The 27,178-nt window shown below is 49.5% G+C and overlaps 1 protein-coding gene across 1 annotated transcript in view; it reads left to right on the top strand.

Annotated features, from left to right (window-relative positions):
- Positions 1-17,109: 17,109 nt before the first annotated feature.
- EPHA10 (EPH receptor A10) overlaps positions 17,110-27,178 on the top strand; it is a 31,652-nt gene continuing 21,583 nt past the window's right edge. The window contains exons 1-3 of the mRNA XM_059488588.1: positions 17,110-17,167; positions 18,733-18,797; positions 20,625-21,294. Of these exons, the coding sequence (XP_059344571.1) occupies positions 20,691-21,294 (604 nt within the window). The 5' untranslated portion in view covers positions 17,110-17,167; positions 18,733-18,797; positions 20,625-20,690. The remainder of the gene's footprint in view (positions 17,168-18,732; positions 18,798-20,624; positions 21,295-27,178) is intronic.

Genomic DNA, 27,178 nt, shown 5'->3' with positions numbered 1-27,178 from the left:
GTGCAGGGAATGAAATCCAGCAGCCCCTGATGAGATGAAAGGGAAATCTGGAGCCACAATCCCCACTGCCAGCCAGGGCAAGGACAAGCCAGGTCAAGGGACACAGAGACACAGCTCCTGGCCCAGCAGCTGGAGGGGCCATCCAGGGAGCAGAGCTTTGCTGTGTGTTTCAAACCCTGGGTGACCACAGCCCTGCCCCTGCTGGTGTCTCCCAGTGTAGGAGTGACAGGGGTGGGATGGTGGGGATGGACAGAGAGCAGAGATCTCTGCAGCCAGGGCTGGGAACTTGTGGGTTATTGCAAAGGGCCTGGGTGCAGGGCCCTGCTGGGAGCTGCCAGCCACAGCTCAGAGCAGGCTGAGAGAAGAGAGGGGGAGAGAGGATGAGAGGGTAAGGGAGTAAAAAAATAAGAGCATAAACGGGGTAAGACTGCGAGGTTCCCATTACAATACCATAAATCTTCTTCTGTGCTGAATATTCTCATTCTCACTAACCAATCTAGTGCAAGATACAAATCCTACAGCATTTCCATACAGCCTATAAGAATCATTACATTCCCACACTGGGTTACATTTTAAACCCTAAAAACTCCTCTTTGGGCCCCTTCTGCCAAGCTGGCAGGGTCTGCTCTGAGCCTTGGGCCTGTCTGCAAGCAGAGGGGATTGTTTGATCCAAAGGGGATCACCTTCAGCTGGCCATGCCATTGTTTTCCAGTTGTTCAGTAATCTTTTGCCAGGCAATCGTATTTATAAGGCTTTCCTGTTTCATCTTCCCCAACACCCCAGCCCATTTTGGGGTTCTGGCAGAGGCAGGGCTGGCTCAGAGGGGTCTGTCCTCCTCTCTGTGTGGCTCAGAGGGGTCTCAGTGGCAGAACTGCTCTGGCACAAGTGCCACTTCAGCCAATCCCCCTGGCAGCTGCAGTGGGAGCCTCCCAAGAGCCCAAGGCAGCTGTGCCCTCTGGGGTATCTCTCTGCCCTCTGGGGTATCTCTCTGCCCTTTGGGGTCTCTCTCTGCCCTCTGGGCTGTCTCTGCCCCTCCTCAGAGCATCCCAGGCCTGCACACAGCTCCAGCAGCCTCTCTGTGCTGTCTCAGACCCCCATGCAGCCAAAAGCTGTGCCCAGGAGAAGCTGCTGTTAATTTCTTTGCATCTTAAAGCATTTTTGGAGATGAAAGTACAGCACAGTCTTATCTCTGGCAGGGCCTGTCACCTGCAGATGTTTCTGGCACATTCACCAGCACAGCAGAGAGTGGTTCCTGCTGGGACTGAGCTCCTGGAGTGTGTCCCCACCCCATATGGTGCTTTTCCAGTTGTCAGAGCAGTTGCATGCAGTGGTTGGGATGTAAATTCAGTGTCATATGGCAAAGGCATCACTCAGACAAGGAGACAAGATGCTTATTGGGGATGCTTCCAATCCAATAAAATAAGCAAAATCATCCCTGCTAGAGGTTCAGTCAGAGCAGATGTGCTGGCACCCACAATGCTGATTCCCTGGGGGAAACAGTGTCACTGTCTGGAAACCAAGGCAGTGATAAATCACAGGTGACATTCAGTAATTTGTTACTGCCTTGTGCAAAACACTGCTGCTCCTCTGGGCATCTGCCTGGGACCACAGAGATTCTGATCTTTGCTATCACAATGGGTTTGTCAGGGGTTAGATAATGACAAAAGGCCCTGGATGCAGGAGAACATGGACAGGGAGCTGCTGGAAATAGAGCAGAGCATGGGCCAGTGGCAGGGACAGCTGCAGGGTCTGCAGGGCTGAGCAGTATTGCAGGCAGGGAGCCCCCAATGTGGGGAATAATTGGCAAATGTAGTGGCATTCCCTACATTCTCTGGAAGTTTTGCAAAAAAAAAAAAAAAAAAATACTACCACCTACATATTGGGAATAATATAGGAAATTATTTGAATTATATTCCAATAACTGGAATAATTCACAATTGGAGTGAATAATCACCCCATTGATTCAGAATGCTGAACAATTGCTTTATTAAACTATATTATATTTATATATTTATGTTTTATATATATTTATATAAAAATATATATATACTTTATTAAACTATATTATATGTAATAATTGCTTTATTAAAACCATAGTATATTAAAGATCCTACACTATAACTATACTATACTATACTATACTATACTATACTATAAATACTAAAAGGATACTAAAAAGATACTAAAGAAAAACCCTGTCTGAGACAGCCAGGACACAGCTTTGCCCCAATTTCCCAAAGGAAACAAAACAATTCTGAGCAGAATCCAACCGACAAATCCCTTCAGGTAAACAATCTCCATAACACATTCCACACGTGCAAAACAACAGGAGCAGCAAGTACAGATAAGAATTGTTTTCTTTTTCTTCTCTGAGGTTTTTTGCTGGGATTCCCAGAAAATATCCTTGGGAAGTTGTTGGGAAAATATCTTTGGGAAGTTGGGAAAATATCCTTGGGAAGTTGTGCCTGCCTGGTCTCTATGAGGAGAGCTGTGGCTGCATGTGCCCACTGATAGTCTGGAGGGACCAGAGCATTTCAGGATCATTGTTTGTCCATTTGTTGCTTCATTTTGGCTTTGCAGAGGAAGTTTTGCATCCCAGTGCCTGATTTTAGGACCTTTGCTCACTCCCTGGGACAAGCTGCTATTTTGGTTAAAGCATTACAGAGGGCTACAGTGTGATAGAATGTGCAATGTTATCTTCAAGAAGCAACTGTACTTCATAACATGAATTAATTAACACCTTACACTTAAACCAAGTAGCTAATTACAGACCTTTTAGCTGAACAGAGTGCAGGGAGGGAAAATATAAGTGGTAATTACTGAGTTAAGCAGGATGAAATGTGCATGCAGGGCTCAGCTGGGACATCTCAGTCAATACTCAATTATTTCCTTACCCTGTCCCACAGGTTGCCCACTGTGTTGGGACCATGGCTGTGCTGGGATCACCTTTGCTGGTGATTCTTTAGGTAACCCCAAACCAGTCCTACATCACACCTAGGATGCTCTGAGAGCCCTTGTGTGGCAATTTTGGGGATGGAGCAGCAGTTCAGAGCCCGTGGGGACACAAAGGGGGCCAGGGAGGGGTGGGTGTCCCTCAGGAAGGCACTGGAGCCATCCCAGACCTGCTGGGCTCCTTGCCAGCACCAGGCTGTGCTATTATGGGCAGATTACCTGCAGAATGCATTTTTAATCTTGAGAGAAAGAACTTGATTAGTAATTATTGGTGCAGAACACTTGGGGAGTCTCTGCAGAGGGTGAGGACAGGCTGTTTCACTGGAGCTGCCTGTCACTTTTGTCACCTAATTATAAAACTGTTCCGTGCCAAGACTCTGGACAGGCAGAGGAAAAAAAATCCTCAGCGTAATTGTATTGGTCATATTTTATAGCCACTAATTACTTGCTTTGCAATTAGCATTTCTCTGGCTGGCTGGCTGGGGAGCTGTCACAGCCCTGGCTCAGGACACACAGCTCAGAGCATCCCTGGCACAGCTTCCAGGGATGGGAAGGACATCAGGCCATGGGTGGTGATTCTGCAGCCCCACAGCACAGGAGGGCAAGGGGGGCATCACTGAGGGATGTGGTGGTGTCCAAATCTGGGACAAGATGGGTTTGATGGCACCACCTGAGCTCAGCGTGCTAATGAATCAAAATTCTCATGTGAACTTTAGCTGCATCCATAAATTCTTCATTTGTCATTATTAAAGATGTGTCAGCATTCAAACTGTGGTTTATAGCTGGAAATTTACATTGTATTGTCTCTGATGCAGCAAATATTCTTGTGCAAAGCCCATCAGGCAGTTTTCTACTTATTAGGAATTAATGGCTCATAAAGCAGAGCCAGAACGGGCTGGTGTGAATGAAGGGAAGGCTGTGCCTAGTGGGGTTCCCCTCCTGAGGAATTCTGAAGGAAATTGGGTCAGTCCTCTGAGCTGCACCTCCAGGTGCTCTCCTCTTACATCTCACAATACTTTTGTTAAGCCTCTGGTTGTCTCTGCACTGGCAAATCTTCAAAACCCTTCACTTCCAGGAAGGACCATCCGCTGCTGCAGCAGCATGGAAACACTTTCAGCAAGCAAAAACTTCACTTTATCCTTTTAATTCAGCCCAGTGCCAAAAGTTCAGTGATTTATTGTGCTTTATGCAAGGTTTTTCTCTAGGTCTCTCTATGGCTGGTGTTTGTTTGGGAAGTTTTAGGGATTTTGCATTTGTTTGAGTGTCTCAGAGTTGTCATGATATGGTGAGAGAGCTCGTCTGGTCTGAACCCATCCTGGGCTGATGTGCCCTGCTGACACTTTTCCATAAACACATCAAGTCCTCAACTAAAACTCTTCTAACAACTAAGTTAGATGGAATCAAAGATGAATCAGCAGTTAAATGCATTTGTGGTGCTCCAGGTGGCCTGGAGGTGATGCAGGAGCTGCAGCCTGGCCTGTGCTCCTGGGGCTCAGAGCAGGAATGGCTCTGAGAGGGTTGTACTGAATTATTTGTCCATTTGTTGCTTCTTTTTTGCTTTGCAAAGGAAGTTTTGCATGCAGTGCCTGATTTGAGGACCTTTGCTCACTCCCTGGGACAAGCTGGTATTTTGGTTAAAGCATTACTGAGGGCTACAGTGTGATAGAATGTGCAATGTTATCTTCAAGAAGCAATTGTACTTCATAACATGAATTAATTAACACCTTACACTTAAACCAAGTAGTTAATTACAGACCTTTTAGCTGAACAGAGTGCAGGAAGGGATAATATAAGTGGTAATTACTGAGTTAAGCAGGATGTAATGTGCATGCAGGGCTCACCTGGGACATCTCAGTCAATACTCAATCACTTCCCTGCTCTCTGAAGGCTCAAACTTCCCTGCAGTGACATCTCCAGTGCTCTGACGTATCCCTGCTCCAGCCCAGTGCCAGGAACACAGAACAGTCTCCTGATGTGGCAATACCAGTTGTGAGTTTCTCTGGGTCTGGATTGAAGGCACTTGAGACAGTAGTTCATGTTCAGACTCAGGTGTTTATTATTTCTTATTAAAAACAGTCTCACTGCTGTGAGTTTGGCAGCTTTTCATTAGAAGGCACAAAATGGCCAACAATCTCTGGTTACAAGGTCCTTTAAGACTAAAATACCCAATTAAGAACTGATATCTGGATTATTTTCCCTTTTAACCCAATAATAGATCCCAAAGAGCCCCCAATGGGGACTTTTCTGCCCAATTACAAAATTCCACCCAAACCCATGGAGAAGGAGGAAGAAGAAGCATGAAGAAGAAACCCAGGACAACACCCTGTGCCCTCCATCTTGCTGCCATCCACAACGCACTAAAAATCCCAAAACCTCAATTTCTCAACCAAGAGAGGCACCTACACTGCTCTCTATAATCTATTTCACACTTTTGTGGATTCCAGTCTATTCTGGAGTTTAGGAAACTTTCTCCATAAATGAGGGTCAAAGTCAGTGGGGCACCCCAGAGCAGACAGAGAAATATTCCCAGTGCCCTGGGTTTCCACATCCTGAGGCTGCTGTGCCCTGGCAACCAGCTCTCAGCCCGTGCCATGCCCTGGTGGCCCTGCCATGCCCTGTGCCATGCCCTGGTGGCCCAGATCTGCCTGTGCCATGTCCTGGTGGCCCTTCAAAGGAAAAACGCTAATTTCTGTCTGAACAAGACGAGTTAGAAATTCTACATCAGCCCCTTTTTGTGTGTGCTCCATGCAGCACCTCTGCAAAGGGTTTGAACAGGGATGAAAACCCCCTGGTAAGAAGAGAGGATGAGTATGGTGCTGGCTGGCAGCTGCTCCAGGCCTGTGGTATCTCAAAGCTGGGGCTGCCATTGAGGGTCCCCAGCCACCTGCAAGGGAAGAGCTTCTTTAGGATTATAACAGTGGCATCCCGTGTCCTCTTTGGTCCAAGCTGATGTTTGCTGAAGGATATTGGGAGAATTAGTAGAGCTATTTCTCTTTAATCCTGTCCCAAGTGACAGGAGCAAAATCAAACTAAAAGGCAGGAGATCCTGTGCTGTTGTTTTAGGCAAGAGCCCAGTGGTGATAACAAAGGGTTTTATCTTTATGGGGGTTGTTTGATTCAGAGAATAAAATAACCCTAAATAACAAAGCTGGATGAATTAAAAGCTTAACAGCAAAAAAACATTTTCTAGCCCCACAAACTCTTCAGGAACTTGTCTGGGCTGTCCCACTCCTCCCTGAGACCAGTGACACTGCCAGGCAGCACTGTCCTTCCCTCTGGGGCTGTCCATACTTGGTTGCTGGATTTACCCTTTGTAGGAAAGAGGTTTTAGGGCAGGCAGGTGGTGGCTTTTGGCAGGGATGCAGCACTGTGGGGCTGCTGGGGGGTTCAAAGAGCCAGGACACCAATTCTCACTGCTTGTGGTTTGACTTTTATTTGATGAGTCAAGGGATTTCAATAAATGGGCTGTGTTTGCAAGGGTGATGTTTCTGCATCCCTGACTGCCATGAACAAGGGCTGGGAGGGGAGGGATAATGGGAAGGGATGTTTCTGAGAATCTTCTTCAGTCTTTGCTCTCCTTTCCTGGCAATATCAGCGAGCACTCCAGCACTGCTGCCCTCTAATCTAATCAGAGCCAGGGAAACAGGATTTGTCTGACCACTTAGATACCCACCAGCAGAGTAAATACCAGATATGTTCTGTGAGAATGGCCAAAAGCTATTCCAGCCCCTTTCAGTGCAGGGACAAGATCTCAGGAACCTGCACCTCTCCCTGCTTTGGGCTGCTGCTCCAAATTCCACCGCTGCTGGCCTTGAGCAAGGCTCTGCAGGTGGGTTCATCAATACAGGGCAGGATCTGTACATGGGGAACTACAGCCCCTTCCTTCTCATGAGCATTTATGGGTGTCTTCCAAAGTGTTTTCCTTTATGATTATTGATTAGTAGATAAAAGGCCATTTCTTCTTTTAATAGAGGCTCTGATGTTAATGGATTCCCTCCAATCAGATTAAGGTGTTTTGGCCCATTTTGCTCTAATGGAGGATGATTGAGAAATAAATATCTGGTTCACAGCTGGCTCCTTGCACTCTCACTGTGCTGAGATGCTGAGACACTGCTGGGAAATAAAAACCAAAAAGGCTGGAGGAGTTTGAAAGCCTTTACAGAGGGTCCAGCACTCCCTCCTACCAACCCCTTCTGGGCTGGGGGCACATCCTGGGACTATCCCAAGAAGCACATGGAGAATAGGGGGAGGTTGTGCTGGGGTTGTGCTCATCCCTCTGAGCTCTTGGGGCAACTGGTGCTGCAGTGACTGCTCTGCTCTCATGCAGTGGGAGCTGTGCTGCCCTCCCTGCCTGCTCCTGCCCTCCCTGGCAGCCTCTGCCATGTGCCATGGACAAGGGCAAAGCAAAGCTCTGTTGTCTGCTGGATAATCAGAGCTATTAGATGCACTCGTGTGTGCAAGAGGGTGTGAAATGCAGATGGCTGGAGGGCCCTGGGGAGCAGCAGAGAACAAGTGGGGACGTGCCCATGGCTCTGCTGAGGCCAGGATGGAGCACTGGCTGTGGTTGCTGGCCTGGGGGCCCCTGGGGCCCCTGAGCCCATCTGAGTTGTACAGAGCAGCTCCCCAGGCTGTGGTTGGTCCCATTGTGTTAAGGCACCACTTCTGCATTTTAAGTGTGTACTCCTGCCTCTAAATGATCCTGGAAATGCATTGTCTCCTTAACTACTTTTTAATTAAAAGTCAGGGATATTAGAAAAGAGAAATCAATTCTTGTCACAATTAAGACTTGGTTTGAACAATTGCAGCATGTTTCAGTGAAGGATCCTCTCTGGGCTTATTGATCTGTATTGTCATAATGTCTAGGTTATTGCCATGGCTCAGACAGACTTAAATGAATATTTCAGCTGAATTATGTATGTTATCTGGCAGGCAGAGGAGGCTGCCTGCTGCCACTCAGAGCCTGCAGGGCTCCCCTGGCTCCCACTCCTGCTGAGGCCTGGCTGGGATGAGCACTTTGTCTCCTCTGTGAGCCTGCTGATTGTGCCCAGGGCCTGGTGAGTGGCTGGGCAAGCCAGGTAATCTCGGGGTTTGCAGCCGCAGGAAATTCTCAAAGCTTGCAGGCAGCCACAGGGCAGCCAGTGGCACCTGCAGTGCTGCATCTCCTGCTAACAGGAGCTGAGCACAGGGGCTGAGCCTTCCCCACAGCTGCCTGTGCCTCCCCCAGCCATGGAATTCTCTGTCTTCCTTTGTCTTCCCCTCCTTCTCCCTTTCCCTCTCTTTCTCTCCCTCTGCAGAGAGGGGCTGGTGGGAGGTGTCCAGCACTCTCCACTGAGAAGGTGACAGGAGAGTAGGAGGCTGATTAATCAAAATGTAATATGATGAAGGACCTTTTTAAAGGTAAAAGATGTCCCAGTTATGGTTTGTCTGCCCTTTAAAAGTTCTTGAGAACTAGGGGGTCTTGGAGGGAAAAAAAATTGATTTCTCATGGTTCCTCTCGTACCTTGGGGCAGAAAGCAAATTCAAAGGGGCCCTGCCATGAAAGGTTAGAGTCTGCTGCTGTGGCTGATAATGAGATCTCTCAGAGATAAATCAAAACACCTGGACTCCACCACGGAGCAGCCACTGGTTTAACCCAAGAGCTGGAATCAGGAAGAAGAGAGGGCACATGCTGAACCTGGCCTGCTGTGGAGGCAGAGGTGGCAGCAATGCTGCAGCTCCTGTTATGTTGGTGCCAGAGCTGTTCCCTCCTGCCTGGCGGTGCCTCTCCACAGTTTGTGCAGAGCCTCTGGCCCCCACCAATGTACTTTTCACATCATCACTGCTGCCTTCCATGCAGTGGCACATCAGCAGCTGTGCTCCCCCAGTCCTGTGAGCTGCATCCCCCAGACTTGGGGGCTGGGGAAGGAAAACCCTGATGGCCTTGAGTTAACCCTGGTTAACTCCTTGTTAACCAATGGCCATGCCTTCAAGGGCTGCAGCCCTCTAGATCCCATTCACTTTGTGATAAGTAGGATTCACATAATAACTTCTGGCTCGTATTAATGCTTTTAATCTGCAGACCTCAGAAAGAGATGAGCCAGAGAAAACCAGGAGGAAAAAAAAGAAAGGAAGCAGAGAAAAGTGAGTAGGATGAACTCTTTACCTCTCTATCCCATTAGCATGTTCACCATGGATTGCAAATCCTGTTAGGCACAGGCAGCCTGCAGATCTCCGGGCAGAGCAGAGCAGTGTTAGAGGTGGCTCTGGCTCTGCAGCAGTGCCAGGGCTCTCCTCACTGCTGGCTGCCCCCAGGGTGCTGGGGAGGGCGCCAGCACAGCCTACCCTGCACTGGGACTCCCCAGCTCTGAGATTTGGTGCTCTTTGTTTTGGGTTCAGCAACCCTCAGGCTCTGTGTTCGTGCCTTTGCTGTTTGACTAATTGGAGAAGTGTCTAATCCTCTTCTCCACCGATGTCACTGTCATGCAGCCTGTGATTAAACACGCTGTCAGCTGCTGCTGTTTACAGATAACAATGCTGCTTTCTCTCATTCCTACACTATCAGGCTCATTAGGAAGGTTTATGGATAAATTAGTCAGTCTGGGATTGAATAATGTCTGAAACGTCCTCAGTTCCACTGAGGAGCTGCATCTTCCTGCTCTGGATAGCCAAACGGGACAGGGTGACAGTGACCTGAACCACTGCATGGGGCACAGGGTGACACCTAGATCTGGAGCCTGGTTGCTGTCCCCATGTGGGCTGTCTTCAAGGAGACTCTTCCAGGGGTGAGCCCCCACTTCTGGTACCAGGCTGGAGACAGCAGTCAGTGCCTGGTTGATAAAATCCTCTCTGATGCTTCATTACAGCAGATTCTGCAATACACATAAAAAGAGGTTCTTTTCCCATTCTCTTTGCATGAAACTCTCCTACATTTCCAGAGAAGGTTCCTGCTAGGCTTGCTGCCTGGCTGTTCAATACAGCAGCAACAAACTGCAGCTGCAGATGGGAACAGGTTGTTTCTGCCATTTGTTATTTTTTCCCCTAATTATCATGCAGATTGGATGCTCTCTCCAGCATTCCCTCCCTTTCTGTTTATTCAAGCAGGATTTTTGTGTACCTGTACACCCATTTCTGTCTGGGCCTGGAGTCCCCCATTAGAATGGAGAAGAATTTATTGCTCCCCTGAACTGCAGCTCTTTCCCCAGTCCCTTCCACACTGGCCAGAGCTGAGCTGGGATGGCAGCAGGCTGGCATGTGAGGGTCCCCTCTCCATCCTCAGTCTCTTTTCTCTCTCCAGGGCTGTATCTCACCCCTGGCAGGGTGGCAGCAGGAGCAGAGGCACCTGCAGGCATGGAAAGCTGTCCTGCTCTCTGCTAAGCACTGAGCAATCTGTAATTACTGGAGAGCTTTCAGGGAGCTGGACACATCATGCTGGTGCCTTATTTAGAGTCTGCCCAAGTGCTGAGTCCTGGAGAGTAAAATGCATCTCTGAATTAGCCACAGCTGGATTAAATTGCTAATTATAATTTGCAAAGTGTGTTCCCTTCTTCTGTCAGGGACAAATGAGAAAGACTCACTCTGCATGACCTCCCCATCACCCTCACCCTGTGACTGGGGGGGATAATTGGTGAATGCCTTGTGGTGATTGAGTTACCAAGCAAGTCCTGAAGTGTCTTTCCTCATCAGTGTGTCACACAAGTTGCATTTCTGCTTTTCCTGGTGAGTAAGAGCCAGAGCAGAATCACTCCAGGGAAATCCCCAGCAGTTCAGTGCCCTCGTTGTTAAGGGGCATTTACTGCCATGTTATTGAGGGGGCCAGGAAAGTTAGAAATCTTGGTAATGCATTTTAAATCGTGATCTGCACAAAGATATAAATATGACAAAGCTCTTAATAAATAGAGGAAACACCATCAAACTGGGGAATCCAGGCCTAAGGTGCATTGGCACTTTGGGGTCCCCCTTTGGGGTGCACAGGGGTGCTCTCCTCAGGAGCAGTGTGAACCAGACTGGCACACTTAATCTTCAAATTAACCAAAGTTTGAGCTGCAGGTTCAGCACAGGGCAGCTTGGAGCTGCTGAGGGAGGTCTGGGAAGCACTCAGGCTGTGGAGGGAGCCAGGCACCAGGGCAGGCACTGGCCCTTGCTGTGGCCACTCTGGAGCTCCTTCCCTGGCACTCACCTCAGAACCACACAACCAGCAGGACCAGCCTAAAACACCTCTGACAGTGAATGATGGCCACATGCTACAGATCCCTCTGGGAAACATAACCAGCCTGCTGTAAAACCATTTCTGATGTGACTGAAAATAAAAATCCTGATGACAGCACTTCAAACAGAACTGCTGCAAAGCTCTGTAAGTGGATTTAATGAAACCAGCCAGGAAGAGAAGGAGAGCAAATCAAAGGTAGGACAACTTCTTTGTTCAAATTACTGTAATTGGTACCAAAATTATGTTGGTGGTGGTTTGCACCATTATACTTGAGGTACATCCTCATTTCTCCCTCAGTTCTCAGAGGTTCACCTACTCTGCACCTCTGCCTTTCAAACAGAGCAAGTGAAGCCACAGCAGAGGGGCAGGCTGAGGGGAAGAAGCCTGTGGGGTGCTGGAATCCTGCCCTGTGCTCAGGGCAAAGCATCTCTGTGGGGCAGCACCTGCCTGTTGGGAAGGATGAAAGTTTGACAAGAAAGTCTCACAGATATGTGTGCTTGGCAGAAAGATTTCTGAATGTAGAATCGGAAGAAGGAATAGAAAAGAAAGCAAGTTTTGATATAGAAGAAAAGAATTGCTGAGCCAGTCTTACTGGATAACCAAGGAGGCAAAGGGTGTGTTAGTTAGAAGGGGGTTTATGGCTTAGAGCAAAGGATAAACCCACCCCAAACAAGAAGATGGTTTTACCAAGCAGAAAGATTTCACAGGCAAACAAGTCAGCAAAGTTGCAAGTAAAAAAAGGTCTCAGAATTTTCCATTGCAAGAAAACTGAAAAACACCTTCTAGCTTAAACTGTAATGTACTGACTTTTAGTGATTGGAGAATAATAACATGAATATGGTAATTACAGTAGTTATGATAGGCTATAGATAAAAGTTAAGGTATAGATTGGTTCTGCTGTATTAAGATGCTCAGCAAAGAGAAGTATAGAATTCATTGTATCCAAAAGAAAAGTATAGAATGCAATGTAGCCAAAAGAAAAGTATAGAATGCAATGTAGCCAAAAGAAAATTATAGAATGCACTGTAACCAAAACCAAAGTGTCTCCAGGCCTGCCTGCAGCGGGAGCTGACAGCTGTAGGCACAGGCTCTGTCACCCACAGCCCCGGGCTGCTGCAATGACTTGGATGTCCTAAACTGCATTTTGGAGAGCAGCCTGGAGTCCCACATCTCATTTTGTCTCTCACACCTGCCTCCTCCATCAGCCTTCCCACTGCTCCCAGGGGAGCAGATCCCACACACAGCTCCTGAGCTCAGAGCCCCGTGTGCCCTTCAGGCTCTGTCACCAGGCTGTGACACCTGGATCCCTCCTGTCTGGCTCTAATTAGCAGCATGTGGTAATTTGTCTCTGCTTGAGTTGGAATTTAACACCGGGTGCATCCGTGCCCCAGCCAAAGGCAGGGTTCATGCTGGTGATGACAGAACAGGGTATGACTTACATAAGGGTAATGATGTTATGCTGCCTGGAGCTCTGGATTTTCTCAGTATATGATGAATGTGAGGCATTTAAAAAAATTAGAGACTCTATTTTACATTATTTTCTAGAACGTGGATATCTGGGAGCTGTCTGGAAATCCATTAGCAAGAAATGTAAAGATGCTTTAAGGCATTTACCCAGATTAGCTGTGTTTATGCAGTCAAGGGTCTTTTATGTGATTACCTTAAAAGCTAAAGAACGTTGCAAAACATTTCTAGTGCAGAAGACATTGTGAGGCAAAGAGTACAGATCTGACAGAAAGACAGAGCTGTTAAAAAACAAGAGCACAGCTCTGGTAGCTTTGTATTTGCAGACAAAGAACCCAGAAGGTGGAAGAGTTTTCCCTTTGCAGCTTTGAGCATGAGATTTATGGTGTGGTGGTGTTCACAGGGGTCTCAGGATGAGGGAAGAGATGAGAATCTTGACTTTGTGTTTTGGAAGGCTGATTTATTATTTTATGATATATATTATATTAAAATAAAATTATATATTAAAACTACACTAAAGAATAGAAGAAAAGGATTTCATCAGAAGGCTAGCAAGGAATAGAAAGGAATGATAATAAAATCTTGTGACTGACTAGAGAGTGAGACAGCTGGACTGTGATTGGCCATTAATTAAAAACAACTACATGAGACCAATCAAAGATTCAGCTGTTGCATTCCACAGCAGCAGATAATTATTGTTTACATTTTGTTTCTGAGGCTTCTCAGGAGAAAAATCTTGTCAAAAGGATTTTTCATAAAAGATGTCTGTGACAGGGAAGCTTTACATTAACTTCCATTTTCACTGTGATTTCTCCCTGTTAGCAGGAGGGGATGAGCAGGAATGGAGCATTGTGACACAGGGAAGAAATATCTGAGCCCTGGGATCAGCTGGGGCTGGCACACTGGTGAGGTGCCACTGGGACCTGATATCTGAGCCACTTTCCTCTCTGGGATATTCCAGAGAATAATGCCAGGCACACTTGTACTGTATTGCTGCTGCTTCCTCTGCTCTGGCTCTGCCCTTGTCACAGCAGAAGTCCTGGACTGTGTTTGTGTGACATGCCAAAAACAGTACAAAACTGCAGAAATCCTTTGTTTTTATTGTACAATAATACTTGCAAGTGTGGAAGAGAAAGGAGAGGTGCAAAAGCTTTTGTCAAGGATTGCTCCTTCAGCTGTACATTGGGGCCTGCATCCTCATGGCTCCTTTGTCCTTTAGCATAAAAAGTAATTTGTCAGCAGAAGAAGTAAGTTTTGTTTTTCAGTACAGATCTGGCTGTCCTCCCACTGAGACTTTCAACTCTTTTTATCTCAGGAATTGATGGTCTTGGTTTTTTATTCTCTTTCCTTGGTGTTTGTATTGATTTTTTTTTCCAGGAGGGTTATTTTCACCGTGGTGTCAAAACTATCTTTCTGTCTGCACTTACAGCAGGTAATAGCTCAACTTGGCCAATTACACATTTTCTGGGCTAGCCCTGCTCTTTGCACAAGATCCCCTGAAAATCTGGAGCTTGGCTGACCTGATGCCTTTGCTTTCCCTTTGCTCTTGTCTGTGCAGGCTCCAGGAAGGAGTGGGGAAGGGCAGCAGCCCCAGAGCTGGATGTGAGCAGCAGAGATTGTGGTGTTTGTCAGGGTCCCCAGGATGAGGTGAGAGATGAGAATCTGACTACAAGTTCTTAGAAGGCTGATTTATTATTATATTATATTATATTATATTATATTATATTATATTATATTATATTATATTATATTATATTATATTATCAACATATCATATAATATATAATATCATGCTGTACTAAAACTGTACTAAAGAAAGATAAAGGATACATCAGAAGCTTTAGCAAGAATAAATAATAAAAACTCATGACTGACTCAGAGTCTGACACAGCTGGCTGTGATTGGCCAGTAATTAAAAACAATTCAGATGCTGGATAAACAATTTTCAAATCACTTTCCAAAGCAGCAAAACAAGGAGAAGGTGAAGCTTCTCAGCTTCCCGGGAGAAGGAATCCTGGCAAAGGGATTTTTCAGAGAATATCATGGTGACAGAGATAACCAGACAACCTGGTGTTGCTCTTCCTTCACCTGCAGACACTGGCCCCTTGTTGTGGGCTGTGCCATCCTGGGGACAGCATTCCTCCATCCTATCCTTGGTGTGACTTTATGAAGAAATCCAGTAGAGCCCATTAAAGGCTGCTCTGTTTCTCTGTTTTCTTCACACCAGCAATGGCTTTGTCATCTGCTGCTGCTGCAACAAAATTCATGAGATCATTTTCCCCAAAGCATGATACTTAAAATCTCAATTAAAATACCTCTGGCTGTTCTACTACCAAGATTTTATAAGTGCTTGGAATAATATTTCAGATAAATGGATAAGCTGTGTGCTTTTAACATGACAGACCCTTCTCCTAGTAAAACATATCTAACATAAAATCTTCCATATACTTCCAAAATCCTCTTCCCTGCTTGGCTCCTCAGTGACAGGAAAGTGTAGATGCCTGTGGAGCTTGGTGGTGAATGGAGCTGTCCCAGGGGTCTGGATTGATTTGCTTCATGACATTGATACCTTCCACTGTCCCAGCAGCAAGACCCAGTGTGTGAATACTAAAAGGAAGCTGCTGTGCCTGGAGGCAGGCAAGTGAAATCCTGTATATTACACTGTGAGAGTTGTGTGTCATATTAGAGCAATCTGCCTTTAAAGGGCATCTTTCAAGCACAAACTAGCTTTTTCCCACACTTGAGTGATCACACAAATAACTGTGATTAAAGGTCAAGTGCCTGGGTTTTTCTATTTTACTCCTTAAAAATTTATATGCGAAAGAAAACCTAGAAGTTAACATAGCATGAAATTGTCATGCAGTTCTGAGCCTTTAACGACAACTAAATATCACTTTTCTTCCTGGGTGGCTTGAGAAATCTCCAGTAATAACGGGTCACTTCTTTTGGTTTCCACTTGAGGAAGATTATAAATAAACCCTGTCTTTTGCTTCCCTGCTCTGTAACATGAAGGAGGGAGGGTTTTGGTGGTATGAACATGTGTCCTCAGCCTGCATGGCTGTTCCTGCTCTCACCAGGAGCTCCTGGGCTGCAGGTGCATGGCAGGAGGGGCTCCAGGGCTGGTGCAGCAGCACACCAAGCACTGATCCATGCTGAGCTGTCCTAGATGGAAAGAACATTGATAAATGGATTTCCTCACCAGTAAAGTTAACACAGAAAGGAAAGGTAATGACCATGTTGAGAAATGGAGAGCTGGAAGCATCCTCTGGCTCCAGATATCCAGCTGGGCTTGGGCTGAAGTCTGAGCACCAACTCCTGTGAGCAGGGCTTGGATTGGGCTACCAGAGCCTGGCCGGGCTGTGCTGGATGGAGGCTCAATGCTTTTAATTTATACTGCAATGTTTTACATCTGACACACAATCACAGCAAAAGGAACATCTCACAGGAATAAATGTTTGCTTTGGTATCACGGTATCTGCTATCAGGAGGAAAACTGGTGGGCATTCAGCCTGACTCAACTTTGCAAGAACCTGCAAGACCTACAATTAGTAATAATCAAACCTCGTCGAGTTCCTTCCCCAGTGCAGAAGCTGGCGGCAAATACCTTGGCTTTTACACGACTAAAACAAAAAAGGGATTTTACACGACTAAAACAAGCCAATAAACACTGGATCGTTAAGGCTTTGTGCTGTGGTTTGCACACCAGCATGAGCACCAAGGGTCAGTCCAGCCCTTGGAATCCCAGGGCTGTACCTGGGGAGGTCACTGGGAGCTGTGCCATGTCTTGTTGTTTCATCAGCCCCTGGCTGTGCTGCTGGTGTTGGTCTAAAGCCACTTTCAGTGAGCTTGGAGTTGTGCTCCTTGCAGCCAAGGATTGAAGAATCGCCTCTCCAGCCCAGGTGGCCACAGCACTGCGCTGGGTGTGGGTCTGGCAGGACTCGCCCTGCCCGGGCTGCCTTTCTGGCGTTTCTCTCTGGGCATTTCTGCTTTCACAGCAGCTGCTGGGCTTGATGGACCTCGACATGAAGCCGGGAATAAAATTTCAAGACAGAAAGGCTCGATAAAACCGACATTCCCGGGCATCGTCTGCAGCCAGGGCAGGGATGAGACTGCCCCGCTACTCTGCCGGGCCCTGAGGGCATGAGGGGGGCAAAGCGCTGCTGATTGCGGCCGCCATCAGCGAGGGGAGCAGCTCCAGCAGCACAAAGCTCAGCACGGCCGCGCGTTCCCTCAGGAGCCAGCCCGGTGACCGAGCCCGGTGACCGAGCCTGAGCCGGGGGCCGCCCTCCCTCAGCTGGTTCCGGAGTCACCGCCCGCCCGTCTTGACCACGCCTCCTTTCGCCCCGCCCTTGCCTCCCATTGGCTGCGCGGGCCGAGGCCCCGCCCCGGCGGCGGCGGTTGGCGCGCAGCGGCGGCGCGGGGCGCGGAGTCGCGGCGCCATGGAGACGGCGCTGCCGCTGCCGCCGCTGCTGCTGCCGGTGCTGCTGCCTCTGCCGCTGCTGCTGCCGCTGCTGCTGCCGGTACTGCCGGTACTGCCCGTGCTGCCCCGCGCCGCCGCCGAGCAGGGTGAGCCGGGCGTGGCGGCAGCGCCTGCCGGTGCTCCGGCGCCTCCCGGTTCTTCGCCGCTCCCGCGCCGTGTCCCCGGTGCTCCGTCACCGCCGTGTCCCCGGTGCTCCGTCACCGCCGTGTCCCCTCGGCGTATCGGCCCCGGCTTTGGTTGCCCGCGGCGGGTCGCGCTGCGCGTTGCGGTACCGGGAGCGGCCGGCTCGGCTCGGCGCTGGGGTCGCTCCGGGATGGCCGGACGGGTTGTGGGGCAGGTGTGCCGCCGCTCTCCGGGGCGCGGAGATGTGCCGGAGGAGCGGGAGAGGACGGACGGGTCCCCGTGGAGTGACCGGGTCAGCGCGGGGTGTCCCGGTCCCCGCGGTCACCGGAGGAACGAGGCAGCGCGCTGCCAGTGCCGTGACACGGTTCAACCCTGGGGTCCGCGTTCGCGGGGATCGCGCTGCCACGGACGGAGCCCGCTGGTCCCGGAGGCGAAAAGAGCGTCCCGGAGCATCCCGGAGCGGTGTCAGGGATGTCCCCGCCGCTATGCGCCGCCGCGCCCCTCGTTCCCGGTGTCCCGGAGCATCCCGGAGCGGTGTCAGGGATGTGCCCGCCGGGGATGCGCCGCCGCGCCCCTCGTTCCCGGTGTCTGAGCCCGAGGCTCAACCTGCCGCTCCGGGGCTGTGGCTGTTTGCTGGCTGTGGAAGGATCGTGAAGCTGTGAACTGAGGGAAATAGCTCTTCCTGTCAAAGACAGAATTGTCTGTTTTGTGGGAGAAGGGTGGTGTTTGCCAGGGAAATCCCTCTTTCAAAGCAGCTGCTGGTGCCTTTCGGGTCCAGCATCCGCACGCTGTGGGCATGGCACAGTGGCAGTGCTGTCTGAGATGATGGCACAGTGGCAGTGCTGTCTGTGGGCATGGAACAGTGCTGTCTGAGATGATGGCACAGTGGCAGTGCTGTCTGTGGGCATGGAACAGTGCTGTCTGTGGTGATGGCACAGTGGCAGTGCTGTCTCTGGTGAGGGTACAGCGGCAGTGCTGTCTGTGCTGATGGTACCATGCTGTCTGTGGGCATGGTACAGTGGCACTGCTGTCTGTGGTGATGGCACAGTGGCAGTGCTTTCTCTGGTGATGGTACCGTGCTGTCTGTGGGCATGGTACAGTGGCAGTGCTGTCTGTGGTGAGGGTACAGTGCTGTCTGTGGTGATGGTACAGTGGCACTGCTGTCTGTGGTGATGGTACAGTGGCAGTGCTGTCTGTGGTGAGGGTACAGTGCTGTCTGTGGGCATGGTACAGTGGCAGTGCTGTCTGTGGTGAGGGTAAAGTGCTGTCTGTGGTGATGGCACAGTGGCAGTGCTGTCTGTGTGTCCCTGAGGTTGCACAGTCCTTAGGACATTGATCAGGCACCTGCGAGCTTGTTCTGGGTGTGCAGTGACAGCTCCCTGCTCACACGGTGATGCCATGGCTGCTGGAGCCCTGGCACAGCATGGCACTGAGCTTCCCAATGCATGGACACGGTGGATTTTACCAGCTTTTTTTTAACCAGCATTTCCTGTGTCAGTGTTTTCTTAACACACTGTCTTGCCTGCAGTTGTCCTGCTGGACTCCAAGGAATCGCAGGCGGAGCTGGGCTGGACCTCTCACCCATCCAACGGGGTAAGCACGGGGTGGGACTGTCCCTCTGCACCTCTGGAGAGGGTGGAAGGGTCAAATGCTCAGCAGCACTTGAAGTCCTGCCTGTGAGAGCTTTGCTTACACGGAGCTGGGGTGGGGCTGGCAGCCTCGGGACCTCCTCATTCAAGGTCGATGGGTAGCTTGGTATGATCACTGCCAGGAGCCTCTGGGAGCAGAGCAAGGAGTGAGGTCCCTCCTCAAAAGGGATTTTACACTACTAAAACAAGCCAAAAAACAATAAACATCAGGGGGAAAACGGGTGGGCATTCAGCCTGACTCAACTTTGCAGGAACCTGCAAGACCTACAATTAGTAATAATCAAACCTCGCTGAGTTCCTTCCCTGATGCAGGAGGCTGCTGGCAAATACCTTGGCTTTTACAGTACTAAAACAAAAAAGGGATTTTACACTGCTAAAACAATAAACACTGGCTAGTTAAGGTTTGTGTTGTGGTTCACACACCAGCATGAGCACCAAGGGTCAGTCCAGCCCTTGGAATCCCAGGGCTGTACCTGGGGAGGTCACTGGGAACTGTGCCATGTAATATTTATTTCATCAGCCCCTGGCTTTGCTGCTGGTGTTGGTCTAAAGCCACTTTCAGTGAGCTTGGAGTTGTGCTCCTTGCAGCTTTGGGTTCATTTTCCTAAATGGAAATAAAGTGTTCAGAGGGAAGAGTGATAGGTCTGGAGTCATCTGTGTGGCACAGCTGTTTGTTTGCAGAAGGAACTCTGTTCTGGGTATGTTTTGACTGTTTTGCATAAATTTACCCCCAGAAAAGATTGCTCTGGGAAATTGCCAGGTTGTCATTCAGGCTGTGAGGGTTGAATCATCATCATTTCACTGATCAGAATCTCTGCTGATAGCTTTGGGGAAACCCTGTTTCACTTGCAGGATTGGAGGATTTGTCCTGTTGTAGCTGAAACTTCTCCTGGCAGAGAAGCTGCTGCTGTTTGTGAAGGTGTTTGACATCCTGATGTCATGATGTGACTGGTGTCCTTAGAGATGGATTTCTTGGAAATCTTGGATTTCTTTGGGTGGCCCAACCCTATCCAGCATTACACTGTGTGGATGCACCTTCCCAGGGATGGAAAATCTGAGGAGTGTGTGGGAGATGAAGGCTCTGGCTCCTCAGCAGAGGATGTGTCCAGAATCAGGCTTTGTTTTCCAAGATCTGCTGTCTTTCTGGTTGTGTTTTCACATTTGCACCTCTGTGGAGAGCTCAGGTGTTGGGTGGTCCAAGAGCAGCTGGTGGGTTTGGTGGGCTGAGGACTTCCAGTCCCTACAGCACCTTTCCAGGGACAGAAAATATGAGGAATGTGTGGGAGATGAAGGCTCTGGCTCCTCAGCAGAAGATGCGTCTAGAATCAAGCTTTGTTTTCCAAGACCTGGTGCCTTTGTGGTTGCATCTTGTGTGGTTGTAGCTCTGTGGAGAGCTCAGGTGTTGGGTGGTCCAAGATCAGCTGGTGGGTTTGGTGGGCTGAGGACTTCCAGTGCCTACATCACCTTCCCAGGGATGGAAAATCTGAGGAGTGTGTGGGAGATGAAGGCTCTGGCTCCTCAGCAGATGATGTGTCCAGAACCAAGCTTTATTTTCCAAAATCTGCTCCCTTTTTGGTTGCATTTTCACATTTTTACCTCTGTGGAGAGCTCAGGTGTTGGGTGGTCCAGGAGCAGCTGGTGGGTTTGGCGGGCTGAGGATTCCAGTGCCTAAAACATACTGACCTGTGGTGGGGAGGCTGTGGCAGTGACATTTCTGCTGGTTAGCATGTCTCTGCTGGGCCAGCTCCCGAGCTTTGTGTTCTGTCCCCAGTGGGAAGAGATCAGCGGCGTGGATGAGACCTACAAGCCCATCCGCACGTACCAGGTGTGCAACGTGATGGAGCCCAACCAGAACAACTGGCTGCAGACGGGCTGGATCGCCCGGCGCGACGGCCAGAGGATCTTCATCGAGCTCAAGTTCACCCTGAGGGACTGCAACAGCATCCCTGGCGTGACCAGCACCTGCAAGGAGACCTTCAACCTGTACTACGTGGAGTCTGACTCCGACCTGGGCTGGAGTGTCCACGAGGGGAAGCACACCAAGATCGACACCATCGCCGCCGACGAGAGCTTCACGCAGGGCGACCTGGGCGAGCGCAAGATGAAGCTCAACACTGAGCTCAGGGAGATTGGGCACCTGAGCAAGAGAGGCTTCCACCTGGGCTTCCAGGACGTGGGGGCCTGCGTGGCGCTGGTCTCCGTGCGGGTTTACTACAAGAAGTGTCTGAGCACGGTGCAGAACCTGGCGCTGTTCCCCGACACGGTGGCAGAGACGGCGTTTGTGACGCTGGTGGAGGTGCAGGGCACCTGTGTGGCCCATGCTGAGGTGGATGTGGATAACCCCCCTCGGATGCACTGCAGCGCAGAGGGAGAGTGGCTGGTGCCCATCGGGAAGTGCATGTGCAGCCCTGGCTTCGAGGAGAAGGACGGGGCATGCAGAGGTAAAAGTGGCCATTGGTGTCCTGGCAGCTTTTGTGTGTGTCAGTCCATGCTGCTGCCAGAGCTCTCTGGTGCCTGAGCACAGTTTGGACAAATAGATATTGGATATTTGGATAAGTGGAATTGTCTTTTGCAGCAATATGTTTGTTTGGGTGAAGGCAGCTCCCCATTGAAACGCCAGAGGTTTGTTTGGAGGGCACTGGACTGCTCTGCAGAAGTATCAGAGCAGGTTTGGTGGGCTGAGGACTGCTGCCAGAGCTCTCTGGTGCCTGAGCACAGTTTGGATAAAAGGATATTGGATACTGGATATTTGGATCAATGGAAATGTCTTTTCTTTGTTTGGGTGATGGCAGCTCCCCAGTGAAGAACCAGAGCTTTGTTTGGAGGGCATGGGGCTGCTCTGCAGACCTAGCAGAGTGGATTTGGTGGGCTGAGGACTGCTGCCAGAGCTCTCTGGTGCCTGAGCACAGTTTGGACTAGTGGATATTGGGTATTTGGATAAGTGGAATTTGCAGCAATATGTTTGTTTGGGTGATGGCAGCTCTCCAGTGAAGTACCAGAGATTTGTTTGGAGGGTGGCATGGGGCTGCTCTGCAGAAGTATCAGAGCAGGTTTGGTGGGCTGAGGACTGCTGCCAGACCTCTCTCTCTGGTGCCTGAGCAGAGTTTGGACAGGTGGAATTGTTTTTTGTCAGCAATATGTTTCTTTAGGTGATGGCAGCTCCTCAGTAAAGCACCAGAGGTTTGTTTGGAGGGCATGGGGCTGCTCTGCAGACATGTCAGAGCAGGTTTGGTGGTCTGAGGACTGCTGCCAGAGCTCTCTGGTGCCTGACCACAGTTTGAATAAAAGGATATTGGATATTTGGATAAATGGAATTGTCTTTTGCAGCAGTATGTTTGTTTGGGTGATGGCAGCTCTCCAGTGAAGAACCAGAGCTTTGTTTGGAGGGCATGGGGCTGCTCTGCAGCCTGCTGCTGCTTGGGCAGACGTGTCAGAGCTCAGGATGCTGGCAGGCATTTCCCACAGCCTTATCTGTAATGTTAAAATTACTCTGGAACATTAATATCCCTATTGATACGCTTTGGACACGGTTTAATGATTTGGTTACTGTACAGCTCACAAGGTTGTGTTTAAGGGCAGCTGCACAAATGGATGCACCCTCTGCCCTTAACAAGGCATCCCACTAATGAACCTGGGGCTGGAACCACTTCCATCTTTCAAAGGCAGGTCAGAGCCAGGTGTGGGATGCTGGCTGCCATGCTCTTCCTCAGGGTGTGCAGCCTCTGAATGGAGACAGTTGCTGGGCTAATGCCACCCCTGGGCACCTTCTTGCCAGCTGGGACCTGAGAGAGGAGGTTAATTCTTCAGTAAAACACATCTGAAAAGACCCTTTGATGTCCAGGTGATACCTTGGATGTCCCTTTTCACCTCACAAACACATTGAGAAGAAAACAGCTAAAAGTCCCAGGCATTGGAGTTCCCCACACTGGAGGCAGGAGGTGCAGTAGGAGATGGAGCTTTCTGCCCTCCAGGAGCACATCCAGGCTGGAGGTTCTGCCTTCCTCCAGGTTGGTGGGATGCCCTTCCCAGTGCTCTGGGCAGTGGCTTCTCCTTAAGAAGACCTTATTAAAGCTATCAAATTGAAATCTCAGTGCTGTTGATTGCTTCAGTGGCTGCATGGCAGCTTGCCACGCTTCCCACATCTGTTTGGAGTGGGGATTTACATAGTGAGTCCCAGAAGGCTTTTGCTAATGTTTCAGGTTTCTCTGTGTTGAGTTTAAATAATTCATATTCTCTGAGGAAAAATATTTGAAGTAATTTAATGGACATAATTAAGTTTCTCTCCCCTCTCACAGAAAGCAGGTCATTAGTCATTCTCTGTGGAGCAGCGTCTGATGTCTGGTCAAATATCAGAAAATAGTTTTTAAGGGTTGAAAGTTTTGGGTTTGTTTGCAGCCCTGCATTAGGATAGTGCTAAGTGAATAGCTTGAAAAGATTCCTGATGAAAGCTGTGGAAATCCTTCAGTGAGGACAAAAGCCCTTGAGCTGGAGGCCGCTTTGGGAGTTTGGGGGTGTTAAACCAGCCAGGTGATGGCACCACCACTGTGATCCTGTGGAGGCTTTGGAGGGCTCTGAGGGTGTGAATCCTGCATGAAACCTCTTGGTCACAGTTTATTTTGCAGGTTTTGTGGGCCTGAGAGGTCTGGGTGGTGGACTGGGGGTGGTAGGGGCTTTGCTGGTGCCTGTGGGGTGACATGGGGGCCAGGGTGGTGGTGGCAGCAGGACTATGGAGGTGACAGCAGGGCTGTGGTGACAGCAGGACTGTGGAGGTGGCAGCAGGGCTGTGGAGGTGATAGCAGGACTGTGGTGGCAGCAGGACTGTGGAGGTGGCAGCAGGACTGTGGAGGTGATAGCAGGACTGTGGTGGCACCAGGACTGTGGAGGTGGCACCAGGACTGTGGAGGTGGCAGCAGGACTGTGGTGGTGGCAGCAGGGCTGTGGAGGTGACAGCAGGGCTGTGGTGATGGCAGCAGGACTGTGGTGGCAGCAGGACTGTGGTGGCAGCAGGACTGTGGAGGTGGCACCAGGACAGTTACAGGACTGTGGTGACAGCAGGACTGTGGAGGTGACAGCAGGACTGTGGAGGTGACAGTAGGACTGTGGAGGTGACAGTAGGACTGTGGTGACAGCAGGACTGTGGTGGCAGCAGGACTGTGGAGGTGACAGCAGTGGAGGAAGCAGGACATGAACTGCTGAAGGTGTTTACCCTTGGTGGCAGAGCTGGTGTCCCTGTAACCCTGATTGAATTACTGAAAGCATCCTGTACCAAGAGAAGGTTTGTGTCCTCACTCTGAAATTAGGAGAGATGACAAAAAGGACAACAGGGTTTCTGACTCTGCTAATTCTGCCTGCAGGAGAATTAGCCTTCCCATGAAGGAAGCTAAGGAGAAAGGAGAAGCTAAGGAGAACGCTGAGCCTTCCCATGTCCAACCTTCAGTCCTGCACCACTGACAAGTTTGCATGTTTCTGATGAATTGTTTTTCTGTTTGGTGGAGTGCAGCCATCTCTGGGGTGGGGACTGCACAACTTTAGTGTCTGTTTAACATCCACCCACAAAGAAGAGGAGAGTTTGTCACTGAAAATACACTCAGACTTGTCTTGCCTGATGTATCTCTGCAGCCAGCTGCTGCTCTGTGCTTCCTCTGACCATAAAACCCATTCCCAGCAGATGCACAGCAGGCAATTGGGCAGCCCTGTGCTCTGTGGATGATCCCTTGCCCATCCCTGTTTTGTTTTCACTTGCCTTCTCAGCTTTGATGTGTTTTTGCCATTAATTTTGTCAGGTGTGAGCTGTAGCCCCTTTGTGCTGGTTGTTTTGTGTAAATGAAGCCCTGATGTGGGGGATCTGCCTGACATTTTCATTCAAAGTTGTCTCCTTCTGCTTCCTCTCTTCTATCCAATCCCTGGTAATATCTGCAAGGAGAATTTCAGCAAAGCTCAAGGTTAATATTTACCAGCCAAATTTGCTGCAAATAAGACAACTTAAACCAGACATTGCATTAATATGATGGAGGCCAGTTACCAAAAATAGCAGCCAGCCACTCTTCTTTGACAGAAACAGTAAATTTGTGCTCTGGCAAAGTTTCCTCCTCAATTCATTTCCCTCCATTTCTGACAGCCCTGGCAGGAGCCAGCTCTGCCCTGCTGCTGTGTCCCATGCTCTGCTGCCCCCACCAGCACCTGGAGCCCAGCTTGGTCTGGTCAATGATGGTCTAATTAGTGTCCCTGTCCCTTGGCTACGTGGGAATGACATCACTGGAAACAGTTTTAGAGTTGGAATAGTTTCTAGTGCTTTGTCAGGATTTTTAAGTGACCTTTTAAAGAGATGAGGGTTGCTCATCCCTTTAAAACCTCACACAGGAGGTGGCTGCAGTGACAGCCTTGTCCACAGGTGCTGTTTGAAATGGGGAATAACAGAAATTCCCCCTCCTTGTCTGCATCACTGGGTGGATTTTTGAGCAGCATGTTGAATTCAGCCAGCTATGGACAAGACACAAGGAAGATTTATTTGTATTTCTCTTAGGGAGAAAGCAGAGGTTTAGGGTGGGAGTGGGATGTGGGGTGAGTCAGATGTTCTTCTGTCCTTTGGATGTGTCCCACCACAGCATTGTGTCACTGCAGTGTCCTTAGGTAGAAAAGAAATAGTTCCATTGAAAGTTAGAGCAATTTTTGACAATATTTTGTCATTTACTGCAAAGATACCTCCTGAAGCCTGAGGTCTGCTTTTCTGTTTAAATAGAAAAAAGATGGATCCAAGTGTACAGCACTTGGAGCTTTTGATTTGTTTCATCTTTTATACATTAGCTTACAAACCTGTAAGTGCTCCTGGAGTGTTCTTTATCTGCTGACTGATGCTGGAGGATTATGCATACATTTATTTTTTCCTCCTGGGGCTCTGCAAGTTGCACAGAGCACCAGGTTTTGCTTTCATCACAGATGCAGCCACAGGCATCCCACAGTCAGGCTCTGTGCTTGCTGCTGTGTGGAACTGGAGGAAATTCCAGAGGAAATTCCAGAGGAATTCTGGAGCTGGACACATTGAGGGGGATTATGAGGTGGGATCAGCTGGGTGCTGCTGCCCACCAGCCACACACATGGAGCAGCAAAATGAGTTCAAATGAGTCCCTAATTTTTGCTGCTGTGTGGAACTGGAGGAAATTCCAGAGGAAATTCCAGAGGAATTCTGGAGCTGGACATGTTGAGGGGAGGTTATGAGGTGAGATCAGCCGGGTGTTGGGTGCTGCTGCCCACCAACCATGCACATGGAGCAGCAAAACGAGTCCCTAATTTTTGCTGCTGTGTGGAACTGGAGGAAATTCCAGAGGATATTCCAGAGGAATTCTGGAGCTGGACATGTTGAGGGGAGGTTGTGAGGGATTGGATCAGCTGGGTGTTGGGTGCTGCTGCCCACCAGCCACACACATGGAGCAGCAAAATGAGTCCCCAGTTTTTGCTGCTGTGTGGAACTGGAGGAAATTCCAGAGGATATTCCAGAGGAAATTCCAGAGGAATTATGGAGCTGGACATGTTGAGGGGAGGTTGTGAGGTGGGATCAGCTGGGTGCTGCTGCCCACCAGCCACACATCTGGAGCAACAAAATGAGTCAAATGAGTCTCTCATTTTTGCTGCTGTGTGAAACTGGAGAAAATTCCAGAGGAATTCTGGAGCTGGGCATGTTGAGGGGAGGTTGTGAGGGATTGGATCCAGCTGGGTGTTGGGTGCTGCTGCCCACCAGCCACACGCATGGAGCAGCAAAATGAGTCCCTAATTTTTGCTGCTGTGTGGAATTGGAGGAAACTCCAGAGGAATTCTGGATCTGGCAACATTGAGGGAGGGTTATAAGGTGAGATCAGCTGGGTGTTGGGTGCTGCTGCCCACCAGCCACACACATGGAGCAGCAAAAAGAGTCTCTGTGCAGTAATGTCCAGCCTTGGAGGTGTCCATCCTTTGGGATTGCACGTTCCCTTGCTGCTCGCAGCGTGTCTGAAATAATTCTGCCTTTGGAAGTCCACACAGACAGATCCACACACAAATCGCTCCGTGACATTTGATTTCAGAGCAAGCTGCTCTGACAATTACAAGCATCACAAGTTGTTTGCAGGACTCCTGTGAGGTTAAGGTCATGGATATCATGGATAACGTGTTGGATGGGCTGTTGAAATCCAGAGGGGACGTGTCTTGCCCACAGCTGAGGGGGTTTGTGTGAGCTCAGAATGCTCAGCAGGGCTGTCCTTCTGTCTGTCTGTCTGACTGGTCAGCCAGTCCTTCACCAAGAGCTGCTTGGTGGCTGCATTAGGGAGCTGAGAACACAGCAGTGAATTGCAC

Source organism: Ammospiza nelsoni, chromosome 25 (genome assembly GCF_027579445.1).
Source record: "Ammospiza nelsoni isolate bAmmNel1 chromosome 25, bAmmNel1.pri, whole genome shotgun sequence".
Lineage (NCBI taxonomy): Eukaryota > Metazoa > Chordata > Aves > Passeriformes > Passerellidae > Ammospiza > Ammospiza nelsoni.
The sequence above is the reverse complement of the archived record's forward strand: the minus strand, read 5'-3'. Positions and strand labels throughout refer to the sequence as shown.